Consider the following 21,113-nt stretch of genomic DNA (forward strand, 5'->3'; position numbering starts at 1 on the left):
CGATTTTCATCTGGAGTTTGATCTGGCTGCTAGCGAAAAGGTTAACCTTTACAGTTCTGCATTCACCGCAAAACGTTTGGATTGTCTTAGAATTTGCACTTCGGTTTTGAGTTTTTTTAAAATCTTTGTACCACTTTTGTTTGTATTTCTAATCCTACCAATAGACATGTAAAGAAAGTTTAGTTTACTTTGACGCCTTTGGTCATGCAATCTCTGCTTAGTTAAGTAAGGTAATCTCGTTGAAGCGACTAGTTACAAATACTTTTTTTAATTTCTTGTGTTTGCAGATACCCAATTTAGCCTCATAACTAACCATTCAACTCGCTTAAATTGCGTCGCTTTTCGATATATTACGGTCACTTCTGGGAAAACCAACAATATTGTTTTGCCAAAAGCTCAACCCTTATATCATAATAAAACGCACCAATTCACACTTTTAAAACAAACAACGTCGAAATAACTTAATATTATTAAGTTTATTTGATACAATTCTTACTCTTAATATAACTTAAACAAGCAACATTGACTCTCGAATCCTCCAGCTCATACTTTATGGTACAACCCAACTGAACGTTACCATAGTTGCTAAGAGGGGACATGGAAATATTAGTATTTCATAAAATTAAGGATATTGTCCAAAAACTAAAATATTTAAAGAATAATTTATTTTTTTTGTTTCAAATAAAACTACTAACCCTATTTAATTAATTTAAGCTACATTTTCAAAATCCCTAGACTGCCATGTGGTTTGCACACCCCTCTGAGGTGCATTGGTCCGGCTGCAGCAGCGCGCTGCTCCGACACACGTGGGCCAACATGGCTGCCTCCTGCGAGAGACGAGCCGCTTGAGTTCCTGGCTGCTAGCCCTGAAAACGCTCTGGTTTATGTGTTAAAACGTTAGCTGTAGCCACGTCAGGGAGACAGGTCTTGGTACAGCTTGAGAGGCGCTGCCGCAATGGCGCAGAGGAAGAAGAGGTTCACCAGGAAGAAGCGCCATGCCTCGCACCGGGAGCCCGATGCGGACTCGGACGGAGGCGATTTCGAGCTCGCTGCCGAAGCCAGCTGCGATGACACGGCGACCAAAAAGGTTAAATTCTCGCAACAAAAACCCAAGGGGAGGCACATTGAAAGGGGTACACGCTGTCTACGGCGGTTAGTGAAATGGGGGTGGTTTAGTGAGCGACCACAAGGAGAATGTACTCTTAATCGCATACAATCTGGGTAGCAGTATTCTTGTTGAAACGAGGTATCTGGTCAGCGTACTACTCTACAATCAGTGCAACACTGAGTCAGAGTGGACAATTGTACGTGAAACATTATCTGTTTAAAAACGTAAAACTTCCAATACACCGAAGTGACTGAAATATGCCTATGTGCATGATATGAAACTGCTCGAATGTCAGTACTGTAATGTGTACAACCGTCAGATACCTTGTCACCACCTTTGTATTTGCCCTGTTCTCTCTCAGGTGGGTAAGAAACTACCACGCTTCCCAGCTCCTTCTGACTGCCTGTCGGACGTGGAGCCCGACACGAGGGAGCTTGTTCGGGCTCAGAACAAGAAGAAAAAGAAATCTGGAGGCTTCCAGTCGATGGGTAAGCGACCAAAGCAGCTCCTCTTTAATCATTACACTCCGAACTCGGGGTGGAGCTGTGGTCAGGGCTCTGGACGGGTAACCGGGAGGTTGTGGGTTCCCAGGTGAGACACTGCTGTTGTGCTCTTGAGCAAGGTGCTTCACTCGGGTTGGCTTAGTAAAGGCCCACGTGTATAAATGTGTGCAGATATAAGCTGCCTTGGATGTGACTGTCAGCCAGATAATTTAATGGAGCTCTGGAAGGTTGTGTTCAGACAGTACTGGATGTAATATTTGTGTGTATTCAGTGTCTTCGTGGGATGTTGCACTCGAGCTTTATTGTGACTCAAAGTACAGGACAGGAGGATATTGAACTCCAGGATGTTTTTTTCATTCTGGCTGAGATGTGTACAGTGCAGTTACAGCGTCAGGATCACCTGATCATAATCGGACAGGTCTGGTCCTGATGACTGAATGAAAAATGTAGCTGCTTACTTAATCAGGTCTTTGTAATGATCAGCTTTAAACTGCAAACTTCAGATTCAGTTCAGTGTTCATATAAGTATCTCAGTAAGAAAACTGGATGACACTGATGTAACAGGACATATAATAGTTTTGGTTTTAGACTGGTTTATTTTTGTGCTTGTATTTTCTAGGCCTGAGCTACCCTGTGTTTAAGGGGGTGATGAAGAAAGGCTACAAGGTTCCCACCCCCATCCAGAGAAAAGTAAGTGATCTGCTGTGTTATCTGGTTTCTGTCCATCTGCACACTGCGTGTATGAGTGCTTGCTTTAGGTTAGTGTGAAACAGTCACGTTTCATTATACTTTACTGATTTTACCCAGAAAAACGGTACCAAACAGGGTCAGAAAAAGGGAGTAACTCTTAATTAACTGTCATCCTTAGAATTGAACTGAATGCATTGTCTCAAAACATCTTAACTGATTGAAAGGCAGGAAGCTTAAATAAACTGAGGGTAGTACTTCTTTGGGGAGCTGGTAGCATGATGCATGTATTACACAAAGTTATGCTCATAAAAAGTAACTGATTAGTGGTGTCAAAAAAGTGTCATTTGAAAAACATGGCATCGTTTTCTTTCCTCCGTAGACAATTCCAGTGATTCTCGAAGGCAGGGATGTGGTTGCCATGGCGAGGACGGGCAGTGGGAAGACTGCGGCCTTCCTCATCCCCCTGTTCGAGCGGCTGAAGGCTCCCCAGGCCCAGACCGGCGCCCGCGCCCTCATCCTGTCGCCCACCCGGGAGCTGGCGCTGCAGACGCTGAAGTTCACCAAGGAGGTAGGAGAGCTGTCCTCTCCCAGCACGGTGGCCTGGACCGGGGCGCCCAGGCGTGTCAGTCCCCAGCCAGAGATCCGCAGAGAACAGCTACATAATCTGCCCTGCAAACCCCTTCTCAGCGAATCTGCTATCGGCCATGTTTGTATTGCTCTGTCATGTTGTCAAGTGGCTATAAAGCAATTTGAGATGTTGCTTATCATATAAAAGGCTCTCTAAAGACTGATGGGTGAGATAGAACATTTTTCTGTGTCACAACATGGTAACTTTGTTGATCACACTCTTAAAAGTAGCAACCGTTTTACAGCTTAAAAAAAATACAGGTGAAGAAGAGAAAACGTTAAGGTCAAGATCAGCTTGATGGATCCAGGGACACGAGATCGCATGCATGTAAATGGCTGTGTTAACTACAGTGTAAATGCCTTAAAAGGAGTGAGAAGATTAGTTTGTGGCAGGTGTCTACTCTGAAGAAATGCACAAACTCTCTTTATACAGAGTTGTAGCAAGTTGAAAATGTTCATGTAAAGATCAAATGACTGGTGTAATTTTGTGTTGTCGTCTTTCAGCTTGGGAAGTTCACTGGCCTTAAAACTGCATTGATCCTTGGAGGAGACAGGTGAGTGTGAGCCTTCTGCAGTGGCTTGTCCTTGTGTTTGCTCATGCTATGAAAAGCTGTGAGCAAATTAATAATTGTAACATTGTGATTTACAAAGTGAAGAATCTGTAAAACTCACAGAAATGATTGCGTATTAAAATGACAGTTGCAGTGTGTGTTCTGAATGGAATATTTCCTGTTGACATGATAATGACAGAGCTGTGTCTGTTTCAGAATGGATGATCAGTTTGCGGCCCTACATGAGAACCCAGATATGTAAGTTGTGTATCAGATCTTTAAAGCAGAGACCCTCCTGTTCTATATTGATCATCTCACAGTTCCACCCTCACAGCTTTCTTTTTGTAAGCATGTTGCAATGTACATCTCTGGCATTTGGAGCCTTGTGGTTCACGTTCAGTGACCTTGTACAACGGTTGATTTTGTCACTAATGCTTTTGAAGGAGTTCCTACTTAACAAACCTTGAACATGGCTGTTTGGAGTTCAATTACAATAGCTTCCTGTAGCAGTAGTTGTGCAGTTTGCATTTTTTTCTCATTGTATTGCTTAAAAAAACAAACATTAGCCCCAGACTTGCATTATGTAAGGCATTGGCATTTTTTATCTTGTATATAAAGCAAACATGTTTAAATGTGTCCCTAGTTGAGGCGAATTCAGATGTGTGCTGTCGCTCTAGTGCTGGTCTACAGCACAGGTTTGCTCAAGTAGCACGTGTCAGAAGTGACTCTCTGGCAGCAGTCACCGAGCTCCGGCCCCTGTCTGTTTCCTCAGCATCATCGGCACGCCGGGACGCCTGATGCACGTGGCTGTGGAGATGAACCTCAAGCTCCGGGGTGTGGAGTACGTGGTGTTCGACGAGGCCGACAGGTGAGCGGTGTGGCCGGGTGCAGCCGTTGCCTTTGAGCTGCGTGATCTCTTGTTTCAGAGATGTGGTCAGTGGGACACATCTGGTTTTACACTGATGCCTCTACTGCTCATCTTGTCTCTCATTGTGGAGGCAGGGCTCATGCTGGGTAAACTATACGAGTATGTACCCAGTTTTATTTTGGGGTTTCTGTGTGCCCTTGTTTGGGTTTATTTATTGGGTTTGGGTTTATTTATTGGAATATATAGTTGGTGTGTGGATCCTGACTTAGTCTTTTCTTTGCGTAAGGGGTTTGACAGCGCGTGTCCTGCAGACAGTCCTTTTAAAGGTGGCCTCTTCCTCTGTCTCTCCAGGCTGTTTGAGATGGGCTTTGCTGAGCAGCTGCAGGAGATTATCCGCCGGCTCCCAGAGGCCCGGCAGACGCTGCTCTTCTCTGCCACGCTGCCCAAACTGCTGGTGGAGTTCGCCCGGGCCGGTAAGAAATCGACCGCCCCCCGTCCTTCAGGGTTGGGTCTATCTGCCCTCCTCTTTCTCCCCAGTAAGGGCCTGTCTTGCTCTTCGCGTTGACCCACGTTTTAAAATCCCGAGCTGTCATTGTGCCGTCCTCGGCAACAAGCAGAACTTCAGGAAAGTTTCTTCCCTTCCTGGAATTGCAGCATCCTGAGTTTGAAGAGGGATCCTGCTGCTTCACAGCTGGACTCCTGAGGAATAGTTTTCTTAACCCATTTCTTTTCACACTAAGAATTCTTTGAAAAACTATGTTGAAAAGCCTAATTATTGAAGATCATCTGAACAGGCTTGATGATTCGGACTAGCTGCTGACAGGTTCATTAAAGCTTCTTAATTCAGTCTGGGAGATTGTTTACTGGAGCAGACAATCAAGAAGATCTGATTTGAATGAGGATAAAAGATTAAAATGAAAAAGATGGCTGAAACTCTGTTTTATTTTCTTCTACAAGACATGTTTAACCTTTTTTTCTGACATGTTTTCCAGGGCTAACAGAACCAGTGCTGATCCGCCTGGATGTGGACACCAAGCTAAGTGATCAGCTGAAGGTAAGGGTGGAGCTCTGTGGACTGGAATACAGCACTGACAGCCTCTCGTCACACACTAGTGTTGCGTTACAACTGGCCAGTCATTTTAATCATTTTCCTGCGGAACTGAGAGTCACGCCGATAAAGATCAGAATTACTTGAAGGTCTGTAGTTTATCACATTGTGCACTGTAGAGTTACTGATGCATGTTGATTCGGATGAAGATTTTAACGCATAAATGAACAACACATTGACAGCAGCTTTATTTGGTAAGTACCCTTTCTTGTCAGTTAGGGCCTGAATACTGCCCTATCCTAAACAGTCACCTGTGCTGTTTTAGACTGCATCCAGCCTGAGTTAGGATGTCCTGTTGTTTGATAGCTAGGTAATCAGAGCAGCCTTATGGGCGATTGCAGTGGGCTGCGCACTGTTTGCTGAGCATTGGTCCTATGACAGTGAAGATGTGTTCTGTCCTGTACGTTCACGATGAATACCATAGCCCAAAGAGAGGCAGTCCAGCTCCCTCTAACTGCGCTTCCTCGACTCTCTCCCCAGCTGGCCTTCTTCCAGCTGCGGCTGGACGACAAGCCGGCACTGCTGCTGCACCTGCTGAGGAACGTGGTGAAGCCCCAGGAGCAGACCGTGGTCTTCGCGGCCACCAAGCACCACGTGGAGTATTTGAAGGAGGTGAGCTGTGACTGAGGGCCATGCGGCCACGAGCAGTCTCACTCTGTGCGTTGTAGGACAACATTTTCATTGTTGGGCCAGTGGGAGCAGTGAGTCCGGAGAGAACCAGGGTTTGTTGTTCATGTCTTCGTCAGTCCAGAAAAGAGTGGAAAAGAAAGGTGTGAGTTTTCAGAAAACGATCCCCTGTAATGAAAGGAACTTGGATTCCTTATCTCATATCTTTATTACCCTGCAGTGTGCAATTAATGGTAATCCTTAAATATACAAGAATTAAGACTTCATCAAATAATAAATGTAATTAAGATGTTCTGTTTCTCAGGTTTTATCGTCGGAGGGAGTGGACTGCTCCTACATCTACAGTGCCCTGGACCAGACTGCGCGCAAGATCAACATCGGCCGTTTCGTCCACAGGAAGTGCATGGTGATGCTGGTGACTGACGTGGCGGCTCGTGGTATCGATATCCCCCTGCTGGACAATGTCATCAACTACAACTTTCCCTCCAAGGCCAAGCTCTTCCTGCACAGAGTTGGTACGCGTGCACTGTGCTGACTGGGCGGGGGAAACAGTGTGGCCTCTTTGATCACAGAGTCTGCCAGGAATGTCCATCTCTCAGTGGGGTCTTAAACTGCACTGATGTACTTAACTGCTCACACTGCTATTCAGTGATGCAGGTGATTGACGTGTCTTAGACTGAAATCTGTACTCTTGTCTTATTTTGTTTGCATATTCTTTGTTTTGCAAATGTACAGCATTCTGTGCTTGAAGCTCCAGTTTTGAATGATATACACGAATGTAAATATCCGCAGTGGACAGTGGATTTGATGAGAGTGCCAGTCCAGAATTACAATATACAGCTGGACACCTGTGCTAAAAACTCTAGAAGAAATGGCGTAACAAAGCTGTTGTGTCTCCGTGTTTCTGTGGCTGCATATCGCAGGTCGTGTGGCTCGTGCTGGCAGGACTGGAACGGCGTACAGCCTGGTCTGCCCTGACGAGGTGCCCTTCATGTTTGATCTCCATCTCTTCCTGGGCCGCCCCCTTCAGTTTGCCACAGCTGGCCTGCCGCAAGGTACACTGCCTCTCCTCTGCACACATCCTGGTTAAATCCAAAAGGAGCACAGACTGCACTGCCTCATCCGTCTCAGGTTTCAAAACGAGCGGCATCTTATATCGCCAGTAGCCAGTACTAGGTATTTAAAGCTTGTTATGACATTGCTATAGACATTTGGAGCTACTGGTTTATTGCTTAACTTATACATTTAAATCAACAAGATCAAGGATCCATCCTTGAAAAAATTTGTAAGATGTTAGATATGTTAGGTGCATTTGTTTACAAGGTGTTAAAAGCTTTGATGTTTAGCATTAAGTGATTTGGACTTCTAAATTTAAGAAAGTCTCTATACTTTTGACATCCCCATCTCAAAAGTCTTTTTCCTTGCGGTGGTAGACAGTGCCCTGCCTTTGAGACAGAGCTGTGTGTCACTCTTTCTGCCCGTTTCCAGACGCAGATGGGGTGTTTGGCCGTGTGCCCCAAAGTGTGTTGGATGACGAGGAAGCTCTGCTGATTGCTGCGCATCAGAACTCGCTGGACCTCCAGAACCTGCGCCGCGTGGCGGAGAACGCCTACAAACAGTACCTGCGGTCCCGGCCCAGCCCCTCGGCGGAGTCCATCAAGAGGGCCAAGGGTGTGGATTTGTCCAGCCTGGCTGTCCATCCGCTGCTGGGTCAGTTCTGCCTTTCGCTCCTCTCATTACTCTGTCTCCTCTGTGTCTGCTGCTGCTGCTCTGTCCTTCCTTTCCCTGCTGTCTGCCCTCCCTCACTTGTCTCTCTCTTCCTCTTCCCTCTCTCTCCTAACGTATCCCCTTGTTTCCCTCTTGCCTTCCCTCCTGCTGGTTGCTCTCTGCCTGCAGTGTGTAACATGCTCTCTGTGCACTTCCACACGTAGGATCTGCACTGGAGGGCGAGGAGCTGGACAGATTGAAGATGGTGGACGGCGTCAAAAACTACAAATCGAAGGCTGTAAGCTCCTCGGCCGCCTGATTCTCTGGTTCACGCTTTGCTGTTACACAGTGGTCCTTCGCTGTATTCTGCCACTTCGTTCTGTAGCCCTTCAGCACATTACAGGGCATCCCTGATATACGTTTCCCCACTCTGACTTTGTCAAGTTATCAGGAACGTAACGTACAAATTTCCATTTGTCGGCTAAGTGAATTTTCTTTTAGGTGAAGTTTTGTGTGTTGCGTAGCTGGAGGTGCACCTAAGAGATGACGAATTTGATCAAATTTTTCTTTGCCTAGAGCAGATCAGGTACTGTCAAGAACATGAGAAGGACAATCGGGCACAATCTGTCACCTTTTATAGGCAAGGTCACATAAGCAAGCGTTCGGTTAAGTTTATTTCAAATATCCCTTAAAATGCTTAAAATTGTAATTGTGATCTTAAAAATGATTGGTCAGTCAACGTAAGACGTGTACATGTACTACTGTGTTTGTATACTTACCAGTGAAACAAACTTACAGTGGTCCTACTCTTTTGTGGGCAAATTCCTACTCTCTTGTACGTCATCTTGCCAAAAGCTGTGGCGAATGACTTTGTTTGTTTTGACAAGACCATAATAGTTGGATGCTATCCGTCTGTGTTTATTCTTTTTTATGGCTTATAGGTACATTTAAATGTTTATACTTTTTGTTTAGCTAGAAGAAAAACACTCGGCCCTGACTTTATTCCACTAGCTCTCATGGGGGGGAAGCCTCCTGCTTTAAGGTGCAGGGGCAACGTTTCCGCTCCTACGAGCGCAAACCCTCCAGTTTCACCCTGTTCTGGTGGGGAAGAATGTCTCCTGATGCCTCGTGTCACCCCACATCGCGGCCTTCTGGTCCTGATCCGCGCGCACCACAGCTGGCCAGGCGCTCTTCCAGGGCTTTGAGCTGGGGGCACAGTGTCGCGGCAGGATTCCCCCCCAGCTGGGCCCTGGGGTGCCGCTCGGGAGCTCACGGGGACACCGCTGTCTTCCAGACCATCTTCGAGATCAACTCGAGCAGCAGGACGGAGGCCAGCGAGGTGATGCGGGCGAAGCGGCGCCGCGACGCGGGGCGGGTGGGCAGCTTCCTGCGGGCACGAGAGGAGAAGGCGGCCGGGGGCCCGGCCAGCCAGCCTGCCGCCGGCGCCGCCCTGCAGGCCGAGAGCGACGAAGAGCACATCCAGGTACTGCTCCTCGGCGCCCCCTGCGGGAGGGTCCGCACAGCCAGAGCTGTTTTAGTTAGAAAAGCTTTGTGCCAACGTACACCTTCGGCTGGGGTTTTATCTTAATGTTTATCGTGTCAGATTATCAGAGATTTCCGTTACCAAGTCCAGTAGAGTTTATTACTCATTTTTACCTATGGAGGATTGTCTTGCCAGAGACGTTACCTGTCTGCTACCTTGGGGACCAGGTTTCTGCCCATTCAGTTCTCCTGGATACGAGGAGCACCTTGGCTCACTCTGGGTGCAGGAGATTTCTTGAACAAGCCCACACAGGACGCGCACGGACGTCAGAAATGATTTATGCACGAGTCTCAGCAGTCTGACCTGAGCTCCTCACTCCCGTTTCCTCCTCTTCCTCACGTTGTCAGAAGATGAACAGCTCTAATAGGCGGGTGTGTCTGCTGCTCCTCTTGCTGGGCACAGGGTTTAGAACCGCTGGTGCTGCTGGTTAGGTGGGTGTGGAACAGTACTAACAGAGGCTCCAGATTCTGGGTAAAAGAAGAGAAAGGTGCTCAAGTGTTGTGTTGGGTGTCTGCAGGGAGTGTTTTCTGCAGTGCTGGGTGGGAAGAGGAAGATGACACAGGGAGAGGCAGAGGCTCCGAGGAAGAAGAAGAGGGAGGCCTTCTGTGACCAGGAGTTTTACATCCCCTATCGACCCAAGGACTTCGACTCTGAGAGAGGGTAGGAGCAGATTCAGGTCACAGCCTTTTTTCGTGCTCTTGAAGTGGTCGGAGTGTACATTTCGGCTTGTTTCCATTCCTAATCAGACACTTGTTTTTGTTTAATGTAGAGGGGCACTGAAAATAAAATGATATGGTTTACTCACCTGGGTACTTGCATAGTGTGTTGTTTCAGACGCTCAGTCAACTTGCCTGTTGCTAACTGGGGCCAAGCCTTTGAAAGTGAGAATAAATGTGTCCCAAATTAAGTGCTATATATTTGAGGTGCATTAAACCAAAAATTAAGTAATCAGTAAATTAAGTACATGATGTGCAGTGCAGTAAATTGTAGTGATGTTAATCCAATCTTCAGTCTTATGTTGCTTGACTTAAGATGCATAAGATACTTCCAATGATCTTTCATTTAACAGACGTCCTCTGGCTTTAAAGAAATGGTCAGAAGTCTGAAACTGAGCAATGCAGAGTACTGAGAGACCCCTAGGCCCATGTGTGAGTCTCTCCTGCCCGTTGCTGTGTTCACAGACTCAGTCTTGTTGGGGAAGGCAGCACTTTTGAGCAGCAGGCGTCTGGGGCTGTGTTGGACCTCATGGGTGACGAGGGTGACAAGATGAGCCAACACAAGAATATGCTGAAGTGGTAAGAATACTGAGGACCTTCCTGAGGATCGTGTCCATCAGTGCTAGGGCCGTTCATTTTCTGTCTTGATTTTGGAGTAATTAGCTGTCATTGTAATCTTTGTCACCAATTTTAATGTCAGTGATTCATAGCCCTCTGAGATTTTGACTTGATTTATGTATGATTTTGAACATTCAGCTAATGATCATTGTAAGCTAAACACATCTAAATTTATGTAGGAAGGATTTTTGTCACATAGTTGCTGTTGAAAATAAATCAGCAACCTTAAACATGGGGGCCTACCCTGTGAAACTGCAGGATTGAGCTACCAGTTAAACCACTTGTGAACTCTGCTCGAGGGCTTGTTGAGGGAGAGCTCTCAGTGGCTTGTGGTTCTGAATCCAGACATCACTGGTCCAGCTGTGTCGTGTCGGTAGCTCTCGGTGTCTCTCTCCAGGGACAGGAAGAAGAAACGCTTTGTGCGGGAGACGGGAAAAGAAGACCAAAAGAAGAAAGTTCGGACAGAGAGTGGCCAGCTGATCAGCAGCTCTTACAAGAAAAACCTGTATCCTTCCTCAGTCTGGCTGGGAGAGAGCCCCCTGTGCCTCTGTCCCAGTTTCCCCTCTGTCTGTAACCCTGTGTATGTTCTGTCTGCACTGAGACTGAGCTGCATAGTTTCTTTCCATCCGTGACCACACAGATCTCGTCCAGCCCCTTTCAGCTCCTAGTAGCTAATTGATGTGAGAATCTCATCCTGGCTTTTTTTGAAAGGCAGGGTATTGGCTTAGACAGCACAGCTGGATAGCTGGTTCCAGACGCTCTCAGCACTTTGTGTAAAAAGAAATGTTTACTTTTCTCAGGCTGCTTGTCGCTGCTACTTGGTCTTGTCTTTCAAGTACAGATCATAGTAGGGATTTTTATCCGCTTTTACACTTACCTAACATTCCTTTGGAAACATTAGAAAACCCAAAGACGAGCACTCTAGAATTAATTGGACAGGTATATTTTAATGGGAGGTTAATCTTTTAAAGTCTGAAAGTGACTTTTTACAGAGGCCTACTAGCACCACAGAAATGAGATAATATTGCATATTGTTTTTAAACAAAGATATCTCATTTAAACATTTTTTAAGTGGCACTAGTAGGCTTCTGTATTTTGATAGAATTACATTTTTTGTAACCTTCAACTAAAAGATGTATTTGTATGAAGGTAATATCCAGTTCTACTACTTTGTAACGGATTACCATGTCACAGTATGGTGGTAGTGAGTCGTAGTGAGACGGGTTTTTTCCCCCCATTACATTCTGCTTCAGCATCTACATTCAACATTGCATGGTGCACAAAACCAAATTGCTATCCCCTGCAGTAACTGCCTGATCCGTGTTATGACTGGCATTGTGTGGCTTGGGTATTGTCCATGACTGGTGACTGCTTTAATGTCATGGATCTATGTGGAGAAGCAGTACCATCTGTTGTTTTTTACTGCATATGAATGTCTGCAGCACTGAAAGCACAGTGGAGCTGCAGGGTGAGTCCACACACAGGGTTCGGAGCACAGTGCCAGCTGACAGGCTGAGCTGAGACAGGCAGCCCTGCACTGGGGGCGGTGGAACAGGAATGCTCAGTCAGTAAAAGTGAAAGTGCAGTTCTCAAAGTCGCAGCGGGGAGTCCGGGAGATTAAACAAGTGAGAAGAAGAAAACTCAGCGAGGAAGGTGTTCGACATCAGGGAGGCAAACCCAGTGGCAGAACTTAAATCGCTGGAGTGACAAGATAAGTACCTGCTAATGAAGGGCGGGGTTTCTGATAAACCCCCATACCGTGTACGTACGGCCCTGGAGGAACATTGAGACGGCGTGGAACAGGGGTGTAAATGCAGCTGCCTTTTCCCTTGGCGTGTGTCCTTGACCTTTGGCCCCACAGCTATGAGCAGTGGAAGAAGAAGTACAAGATGGAGGATGGAGCATCTGATTCTGAGGGAGAAGGAGGTGGCAGTGGGGCAAGGAGAGCAAGTACAGGTAAGGTCTCCTCTTGCAGGGAACGGGAGAGTGGATTCTTCTTGAAATCTGTCTTCCTGTGGTTCTTGGATCTGTCCTAGGATGGATCAGATGTAGGTGGACAAGGACTATACAGTATTTTATCTTCCTATCTAATGCTACTTTGGTGGTTCGCTTCACACAGGTAGGTCGTTTATGGCCATTGACCAAAAACTGTCCAGTTCAGTTAGTGAGTTGTGGCTCCAGCCTCTGTATAAGCATTGATCATTTACATTTATTGCCGAAAAGATTAATCTGCAATCTAGTTGTGTACTGAACCACGAGCATGCAATGCTAAGAAACGTTTCAAACATTTTGACAATCTCATCGGCAGAAATTATTCTAAGTCAGACACATCCACCACCCAGACACATGAATTATTCATTAAGTCTGAGACTCTTGTTTTAACAGTTTCCTCAGCTAATTTTCTGAGACTCGGTTCCCAGTAATTAAGCAGTTAAGGAGGGCGTGGCTGTTGAAGGGCCCTGTGTTTGGCTCTGACCGCGGGTCCTGTGCTCATGTGCCTGCTGACAGGGAGGAAGGGCAGGAGAGGTCCGCAGCCCCAGAAGCACAGCCCTGGGCCCAGGCCGCGCTCCGAGCTGAAGAGCCGGGAGCAGATCCTCAAGCAGCGGAAGAAGAGGGAGAAGCAGCAGTTCCTGCAGAGCGGAGGGCTCAAGAAACTCCGCAGGAAGAACAGGCAGCACGTCAGGGAGGTGGCAAGGTCTGGCTTTGGCCGGGGAACCAGCAGGAAAGGCAAGCTGAGGAAGAGGCTCTGAGGAGGGGAGATGAGACGGCACGCCCAGCTGGACTCCAGGGCAGAGGGAGCATCCGGCTCCCACATGTGGACTGCGTTGGAAAGCACATGGAGCTGTGGTCAGACTTCTTGGTGATCAGAGAAGAGGCCTCTGCTTACATGTCTAAAGCTGCAGTTGAGCTGCCTACTGTTGGTGGCTTGACTAGTAAGACTCTACATATCCCATGATATAACCATTCTTAAAAGCTTGCCTAGCAGTTATTTTCAAAATGTGCGTTAGAGAATTTGCACCTTTGATCCATGCTAGTTCTCTGTTTCTGAATAAAAAAAGTGGTGATCCATGTTGCTATTAATTGAGTTATGACAGCCACAACCAGGCAGCAGACAGTAGGGAATGTTCAGGGTGTGTAATACTGAACGCAACACAAGAAGCGGCACCTGTGTGAACAACAGTTTTGGCACTGAAATTGTACCTGTCAGCACCTCTGGAGTGGAGAGCATGACTGTGAACTTCCATTCCAGTGCGATAGATGAGCTGCCCACCTATCCTATGGAAGAGCTAACTGAGATGTACTTTTGCTTCCATGTCCCGAGATTAGGGTGGTTACACTTGATCACATTCATCCATTCATTCTCCAACCACTTTATCCAATTTAGGGTCACCGGGATAGGCTCTGGCTCCCCAGCAAGCAACAGGCACAAGGTGGGGTACACCCTAGACGGACACCAGTCCATTACAGAGCAGAGACACACATTCACGCCAGGGCCAGTTAACCCACCAGCATGTCTGTTGACTGTGGGGAGGAACCATTATTACATGATGCCTATTGTACTACATGTTTTGCATTTTAAAGCATGCAGTTGCTTATTTTGTGAAGGCTGTCTTTCTAATCATTTCTGAGATGACAGATGGATTATTGCTGTTCCCTGCGTTTAGTGCTGCACAAGTGTCCAGTGAATGTGTGGAAAGTGAGGTATTATTCTCCATTGCAAATCACAACAAATGGATTACTGCGGTTTTCTTTATATTTAATATGCATAATAAAAATACGGTACTTTTCATTTTTCTGCGGTGTTCATCAGATTGTACAGAAATAATGACAAAAGCCAGATGGTGTTCAAGGATTTTCACTAAATGGGTTCTAGCAAATTAGCTGACGGCCATCAAGGAGCTTGTTTACCAAGGCCTTAAAAACATAAACCTCACATCATTTAGAAAGAAGTTATAGAAAAAAATGAATTTATGTGATGGAATATTCACATTTAAGTTATGATTAAGATTGTATATAGTGAGCTCCCCAATTTATTTTAATATAATTCAGTCTGGCTAACACTGGGACACAGAAAATCTGTAATCAGCCTAGAACATGCCTCCTAGCACAGTCCCTAGTTTTACTTGGTTCAAATATCGCTTGACTTTTGAGCACATGAAATAATACAGGAGCATTAACAGTTTTTTAATTGTCTTTGTGAGCAGGATAAGGAACTGTAGAAAAACCTCGATGTGCAGAAACTGGAAACATTTTTGTTTCCGGATCCTTTTGGATGTTACTGCTGGTTAATCATTGCTAGGAATTCATTTTAAGACCTTTTGTCCCAAAGATGTTTAGTAAGGTTTTCTTCAGTATATAACTATATTGGAAACTTCAAAATAAACAAAAAGGGAGAGATGTCCAGTTTCCATCTTCAAAAGGACTCCTGGGCCCCTGTCATGTGACATCTGCTACATGCCCCTCTTCAGTAGAACAGCCTTCTGCGTGTGGTCATTAGATTCTTTTACCTGTTGGAAATAAACACGCCTTGATAACTAAGGTGGTGCAGGACCTTGACTTGACTAAAATGAACATCCAAGTAGGCAGCTGTGACAGCATGAGTGAGCTGCAAAGGAGCAAGGGAAGGTTTTACTTGTTCGGGTGAGCTCACATCCGAAGAAGGCTCCACAGCTGAAACGTTGTTTCTTTTCTCCTCTTTCCAATATGGAATAAACCTTTACTTGCTTTTCTAAAGGTTCAGTGCTAATGACTGCCCAGCTCTCACCTGATTAGATATTGAAGGCACTCTACGCAGGAAGGTTCAGCTCGGAGAGGATGTCGGACAGGTCTTGAGTGAAGAGCTGAATCTGCCATTGGGAATCACAATGCAGAAGATTCAACATTATGTGTCTGAGCCTTTTTCCTCAAAGCAACTCAAAGAAGTTGCAATTAGCCATTTCTGTAGATAAAAACATTGACACAAATTGATATAATTGCTGGCTGCAACAGTCTCGGTAAGGTATTTTGACCAGCGGTAATTGTATTCCCAAGTAGGATTTGAACCTTTGACATTATAGTAAGAGTCTTAACCTGTACTCCATGCTACTGCCTTACTCATGAACCCAGGCCGCATTTAAAACAGCACTGACCCTGTCCAGCTGTCCCTCTGGGTCTTCTATGGACACTTCTGAGTCTTGTTGGGTGTGCTTGTTGACCATCTGGAATAGGTTGAGGATCACCACCTTGATCTGGCCCAAAAGCAGGGTCTTCTTGGCTGCTGTGGCTTGGATGTGGTTCCACTTTGACTCCTGCACACCAAGAGATTAAAGACCCACAGAAGTTTCCTATGGACAAACTACGCTTGACACCAAATTAATTAAATGGTCAATTCGCCCAAAATATGAGGCTGAGAGCCTTTTGGAAAAGAGGGTAGAGTATTATGATTACTATTAAGATGTGTACGCATCACTTATTTCACTTTTTACTTATGGTAGGGAAGTTTGCTTTTATTTAGAAATGTAAAACCAATCTCAATCTTTGAACAATGACAGTCTATTGGTATGGCACAACACTTGCAAAGCATCACAGCGTCACCTGATGTTGTGATTTTAATGTGAAAACAAGCTTAAACGGCCTGCAGTGAAGGCATCTCTTGTTTGCTCATGAAGAAAGCTGTGCTCTTTAGACTTTCTGAGGCCAGCCATACAGACAACTTCAATCAATCAAAGTTTATCAAATGCACAATACAGCGTGCAGCAGTAACTGCTGGCAATGAAATGTCTTTAACATTTAAATGTCAACTTCAAGTTGCTACCTACACAGGTACTGATATATATGATATATATATATGGTATATGATATATTGGCACTGTACTTGAAATTCTGTAGTCGATAAATGAGTTACATTGGTACAGTATATAATGGTCTCCAACAGAGCTCCGACTCTGTTTTGCCTCTTTGCGTCTCATGATTGAAGAGGTGCAAATGGGTTTGTTATTATACAGTATACTTGAAAAACTTGGAATCGCCAGCTGTTTAAAACCTTAGTTTCGACCCCTGTATTGCTCGGGAGGGAACGAGGCATGTAGTCCTGCTCCTCCAGCACACCCGCCTGCAGGGCTAGGGGTGTCCTGACACACGGTGCGCTCCAGAGCGCAGGCTCAACGGAGCAGCTCGGCCTCTGGCTGACATCACTGCAAGCTCGCAGGAGCACAGTACGTCACAGGAGTCAGGCTTCGCCGGGAAACTGGGAACCCTATTCAAACAGCTCCAGTCTTACCTGGCAGTGCCGTGCCGGTTTCTTATTTTTTAGAGCTTTTCTGGGGAGCCCACCGTGAACCCCCCTGCTCTGCGGCAGCTCGGTCAGAGCCCCGTACCCACTTGAGCGCCAGCGCGCGCGCCTGGTCGAGCTGCGTCTGCAGCGTGGCCAGCTGGTTGCTGTGCTGCAGGATGAGGTCGCTGCGCTCCTTCACGAAGCGGCGCAGACGCTGCTTTTCCTCCTCCAGGCGGCCCTGGCCCGCGCTCTCCCGCTGCAGGAGCTGCTCCCGCGTGGACAGCATGGTGTCGAAGCGGCCGATCAGCTCGCGGAGCTCCTGGAACTGCAGCGGTCACAGCTCTTCAGCTTGGTGCTTCCCCAAAACTACTGGGCACTGATCCCCACACCCATAGCTCTGGCTGGATTTGGTACAGAATGCATTGTTATGTTTTATATAAGCTGTTCACTGTTGTACATGTGGTCCATCCATCCATTCATATTATAACCTCTCCATCCGATTCCGGGTCAAAGAGCCTGTACTGGCAAGCATCGGGTGCCAGGCGCCCTGCACAGAGACGCCAGGCCATCTCAGGGCACACACTCGCCCAGGGCCAGTCTTCCCGAAAGCCAGTTAACCCACCAGCATGTGTTTGGACTGTGGGAGGAAACCTGGTTGAACACGGGGAGAGAGCAGCTGGGGAACTGGGCCCAGCAAGGCCGTGCCGCTCTTATACGATACACTCCTCTGTAATTGAAGGGTCTGGACAAAAACTCAGTTTGCAGCCCTTACATCCACTACATCAGGGGTGACCAGCCCGCTCCTGGGGAGACACGTACTTGAAAGTAGTGGTAATTTCACCTCTCAAGCAAAACAGCTGAGTGATTAGTTAGTAAATGAGTAAATGTGGATAAGTGGATTAAAGAACAAAAGATGAAAACATGCACGTTAATCCAGTAACTGATTTTTACAAAATTTGATATCTTGATTGATGTTTTTTTTCCATAGGTATATTAATATTAATTCCTTGTTATTCCATATCCCATGAAGTCAAACACCCGGGCTGACCTTCTCAGACTTGTCGGTGGCGCTGACCAGGTACGCCCAGTAGACGGCGTTCTCCTTCACTTTCCCCTCTAGCCGCTCCCTCCTGGCCTGAAGGGCGGCGATCTCCTGAGACAGCTGCTTGATTTCGCGGTCCTTCTGTCGCGCCATGTTCCTCTCGGCCCGCGCTTTCCTCACCGCTCGGCTCTGCTTGGAGTCGTTCTCCTGAGGGCCCACACACACACACACACAGTTAACAAGTTCCATTTATTGGCAAAACCGTCTGGAAGTCGAGATTAAAAGAGCTGTCTTCACAAGTCTGCTTGTTCACAATGTCACAGGGCTGCCTCGCTCTGAATCGCAGAACATGGCGCTGCGCACACCTGGAGGTTTGTCTATTTTGTGGTGTAAACTGGAGGTTTCACAAGTTACTGTTTACGTTTTACTTTCACTGTGGTCTGAAACTCTCTCATCATTGCCGATTTTTTCTAACCCCCGAAATATAAAACTAGGGTTGCAGTTCCCCTGGAAGGCTTGGCTTCAGGTCAGACTGCGGTTCAGCTGAAGGATCAGGGTCAGAGCCGGGCTCCTCAGTCCTCTGTTTACAGTGGGGGTCCCCATAATGATTTGAAAAGGGGTCTGTCTTAAAGGGCTGAGAGCCTGTAATGTATTTATCGCCTGCTATTTATAAATCGATATTTTAAGCCACAATGCCAAAAAACAGGTTATATCTGTATATTGTAACGCTTACGGCCGACAGGTACTGTGTAAGAGCCGGCGTACCAGAGCAGGTGACGTCACCGCCCTTCCCTGTGATAGCAGGACTACAGCTACTGGGCTGTGGAGAGATCTCTCTTTAGCTCATGGGGCTAGGTCGCTGCAGAGAGACGCGGAAGTCCCGGGTTCGAGCCCCGGACAGTGTGGGGCCGACCTGATGCGGCAAGGGCGCCCGCCTGAGCCCCCGTAGCGTTACAATATTAACCAGAGCTCCTCAGAGTGTATCTTCTGCTGTGCCAAACTTTGCTCCCTTCGTCTCGGGGTCTGTGTGTAGGTGGGCTATGAGAACTGGTTGGTGTGGACCCAGCCCGAGCTCTAACCCCTCGGGGCTCACTTTCAGGAACTTGTCGAACTTGAGGAGGGCGTCCTTCAGCGTCTCCTCCTTCTGCCCGAGCTCCTCCCTGCGCTGCTGCAGCCTCTCCAGCCTCATCTGGAAGTCCTGTGGGCAGAAGGCTGGCTGTGGTCAGCAGCCCGCAGAGAGCGCCCAGCTCCCACCCGCCTCCCGAGCCACAGGAACAGCTGACATTTCACACACCTAACAGCATACTGAAGTCTGGTTACTGGAAGCATTTCTTTTCATCCATCTGTTTTCATCAATGCTTTTGGAATTTCATCAATGGTTATATAGTGCTGCACAACATATGCAAATATGAACTAGACTACTCTCATCTCCAACCCAAAACTGCAAAATTCTTAGCATGTGTGGATAATTGCTGCTCTCCTGTTTCTCATTTGCAGATGTGGTTGTATCTCCATGCTCTGCGGAGCCACGCAGCGGCGCACCTCTTTCCGCGCGGCCAGGGTCTGCTCCACTTCCGCCACCTCCCTCCTCCGCTGCAGCAGGCGCGTGGCGGTGGTCAGCTGGTCGTCCTCGCGGGGCGGCATCTTCCTGCGCGCAGGCACGTAGATGGAGACCCCAGTGAACCCGTGTTTTCACAACACAAGGGAAAGACTGCAGCTAATTATAGTGCGCTGCGGGCTATTTGTGTTTACTGTCAGGAAAACAAAGTTTATTTTGGTCACAAGAACGGCATATACAATAGAAAACGTTTGAGCGTTTCTCACAAGCGGTTTTGAAAGGTTAGAGGAAAAGAACACACCTGAAAACTTTCAACACCGTGTCTTGATCAATTTCTAAAGGTCTACAGCTGCGTGGGTCTGTAACCAGACAACTTGCACGCTCAGAAAGGTGAAACAGTGTGTAGTGCTGGTAGTTACTCACACAAGCAGTTTGTCTTCATAGACTGTTCGGAAATAGTCTTCCAAGTTTAAAGTCATTTTTATCGGTCGGAGCGTCTTCTCCTTCGTCTGGAAATCAAGAGCGCACCAGGTGCTCGTTCCAGTCCTTGATTACAATCGCCGTGCAGATCCACAGTCGGGACGCTGTTGTCGTTCCTATGGTAACAAGCAGGCAGCCAGTCTTCCGGCCCTTTTCAAACTCTGATTTTTTGTTCGGACACATTCCGATGTCTACTCACGTACGCCCTCCAATGGTAGGTATTGGTATAGCAACTCACGGTTTCGTGAAAAGAGCTGTTTGACGTTTGCAGTGAGATGAGCTGAACAATCAGCCGTTTCTAGGGGTTACCCCGATTCGGCCTTTATTTGATCAAGAAGCTCATCCTGCTAAGTAATAATAATGCCTTACAATAGCTCTTTTCTGGACACTCCACTCAAGCACTTCACGGGAATGAATAGAAAACTCCCGTCCTCTGTAAATGACATTGAACATTGAATAAAGAGCAGGCTTTAAAGTTCATGCAATAAGGCGGACTGTTTTTACAGGTTATCAGGGATTTATTGCTTTGGTGTGGTCCAGTTTTTAATCTAAGATTCACCGATTCAGTGTTTCTTACTCTACTATACAGGCAAAGGAGCCTTCGCCTGCACAGTGCTGCAGCTGGAGAAGTCACTCCCCAACTCTCTAGCTGGGAAATAGTTCAGCATGCTCCAGAGGTCGCCATAGAGCTGGCAGTGTGGTGTTTTTACACTGATTGACGGGGTGTCCCCTGGCCAAGCTACAGTACATGCACATTTCACCAGACTTCACTGGAGGTGACGTCCATTGTTTAGGCACCGACATGGAGATACTGTATCTTCCTTTCAGAAAACAAATAGGGGGAAAAACAAACTCATACGCCGATTTCAATCGTGGGGTTCAGGTCCTATCATTGGACCATATGATTTGGCCAGCTGTAAATTTATTTAACCGTCTGTGTTCCTGTGACTTTTGAAGATATCACAAGCCAAGCGTTAGAGGGGTTGCACTCGGACCGCAAGCAGGATGGGCGTTCCCTATTACGTCGTTGACAGGTGCTATTGTCATGGCAACGCCCATTAAAGGGGTGGGAGGGGAGCTGAAGAGCACGCTTTCTGTCCAATCAGAGTTCCAG

The 21,113-nt window shown here is 46.9% G+C and overlaps 2 protein-coding genes across 4 annotated transcripts; one reads left to right on the forward strand and one right to left on the reverse strand.

Annotated features, from left to right (window-relative positions):
• The first annotated feature begins 797 nt into the window (after window positions 1-797).
• Window positions 798-14,456, forward strand: ddx54 (DEAD-box helicase 54). The gene is made up of 20 exons (XM_088935481.1): window positions 798-1,087; window positions 1,470-1,596; window positions 2,231-2,301; window positions 2,681-2,869; window positions 3,433-3,482; window positions 3,696-3,737; window positions 4,252-4,347; window positions 4,699-4,820; window positions 5,340-5,401; window positions 5,936-6,067; window positions 6,387-6,597; window positions 7,006-7,137; window positions 7,571-7,792; window positions 8,014-8,087; window positions 9,084-9,272; window positions 9,850-9,992; window positions 10,514-10,627; window positions 11,064-11,171; window positions 12,528-12,622; window positions 13,175-14,456. Exons 1-20 carry the CDS (start codon window positions 956-958, stop codon window positions 13,414-13,416), a joined length of 2,553 nt encoding a protein of 850 aa, XP_088791607.1. The 5' UTR covers window positions 798-955; the 3' UTR covers window positions 13,417-14,456.
• Window positions 14,409-20,106, reverse strand: cfap73 (cilia and flagella associated protein 73). 3 transcript variants are annotated; one of them, XM_088935485.1, is made up of 8 exons: window positions 19,943-20,106; window positions 19,504-19,609; window positions 19,055-19,159; window positions 17,968-18,168; window positions 17,023-17,244; window positions 15,796-15,954; window positions 15,432-15,513; window positions 14,409-15,174 (listed from the first exon to the last, which is right to left on the reverse strand). In XM_088935485.1, exons 1-7 carry the CDS (start codon window positions 19,996-19,998, stop codon window positions 15,454-15,456), a joined length of 909 nt encoding a protein of 302 aa, XP_088791611.1. In that variant the 5' UTR covers window positions 19,999-20,106; the 3' UTR covers window positions 14,409-15,174; window positions 15,432-15,453. The 3 variants fall into 3 exon arrangements, with proteins under 3 accessions (XP_088791611.1, XP_088791612.1, XP_088791613.1); XM_088935486.1 differs by having other exon boundaries at window positions 19,504-19,712; window positions 19,943-20,017; XM_088935487.1 differs by lacking the exon at window positions 19,943-20,106 and adding an exon at window positions 19,821-19,920 and having other exon boundaries at window positions 19,504-19,712.
• Window positions 20,107-21,113: the final 1,007 nt, after the last annotated feature.

Source organism: Atractosteus spatula, chromosome 17 (genome assembly GCF_055471065.1).
Source record: "Atractosteus spatula isolate fAtrSpa1 chromosome 17, fAtrSpa1.hap1, whole genome shotgun sequence".
Taxonomy (NCBI): domain Eukaryota; kingdom Metazoa; phylum Chordata; class Actinopteri; order Semionotiformes; family Lepisosteidae; genus Atractosteus; species Atractosteus spatula.

Coding starts and splice junctions, on each gene's coding strand:
- ddx54 (XM_088935481.1), top strand. CDS start 956: ATGGCGCAGAGGAAGAAGAGGTTCACCAGGAAGAAGCGCCATGCCTCG. Junction 7,138..7,570: donor CACAGCTGGCCTGCCGCAAG/GTACACTGCCTC, acceptor GCCCGTTTCCAG/ACGCAGATGGGGTGTTTGGC. Junction 9,273..9,849: donor GCGACGAAGAGCACATCCAG/GTACTGCTCCTC, acceptor GGGTGTCTGCAG/GGAGTGTTTTCTGCAGTGCT.
- cfap73 (XM_088935485.1), bottom strand. CDS start 19,998: ATGACTTTAAACTTGGAAGACTATTTCCGAACAGTCTATGAAGACAAA. Junction 19,610..19,942: donor TATGAAGACAAACTGCTTGT/GTGAGTAACTAC, acceptor GCCTGCGCGCAG/GAAGATGCCGCCCCGCGAGG. Junction 19,160..19,503: donor CCCTGGCCGCGCGGAAAGAG/GTGCGCCGCTGC, acceptor TTCTGCCCACAG/GACTTCCAGATGAGGCTGGA.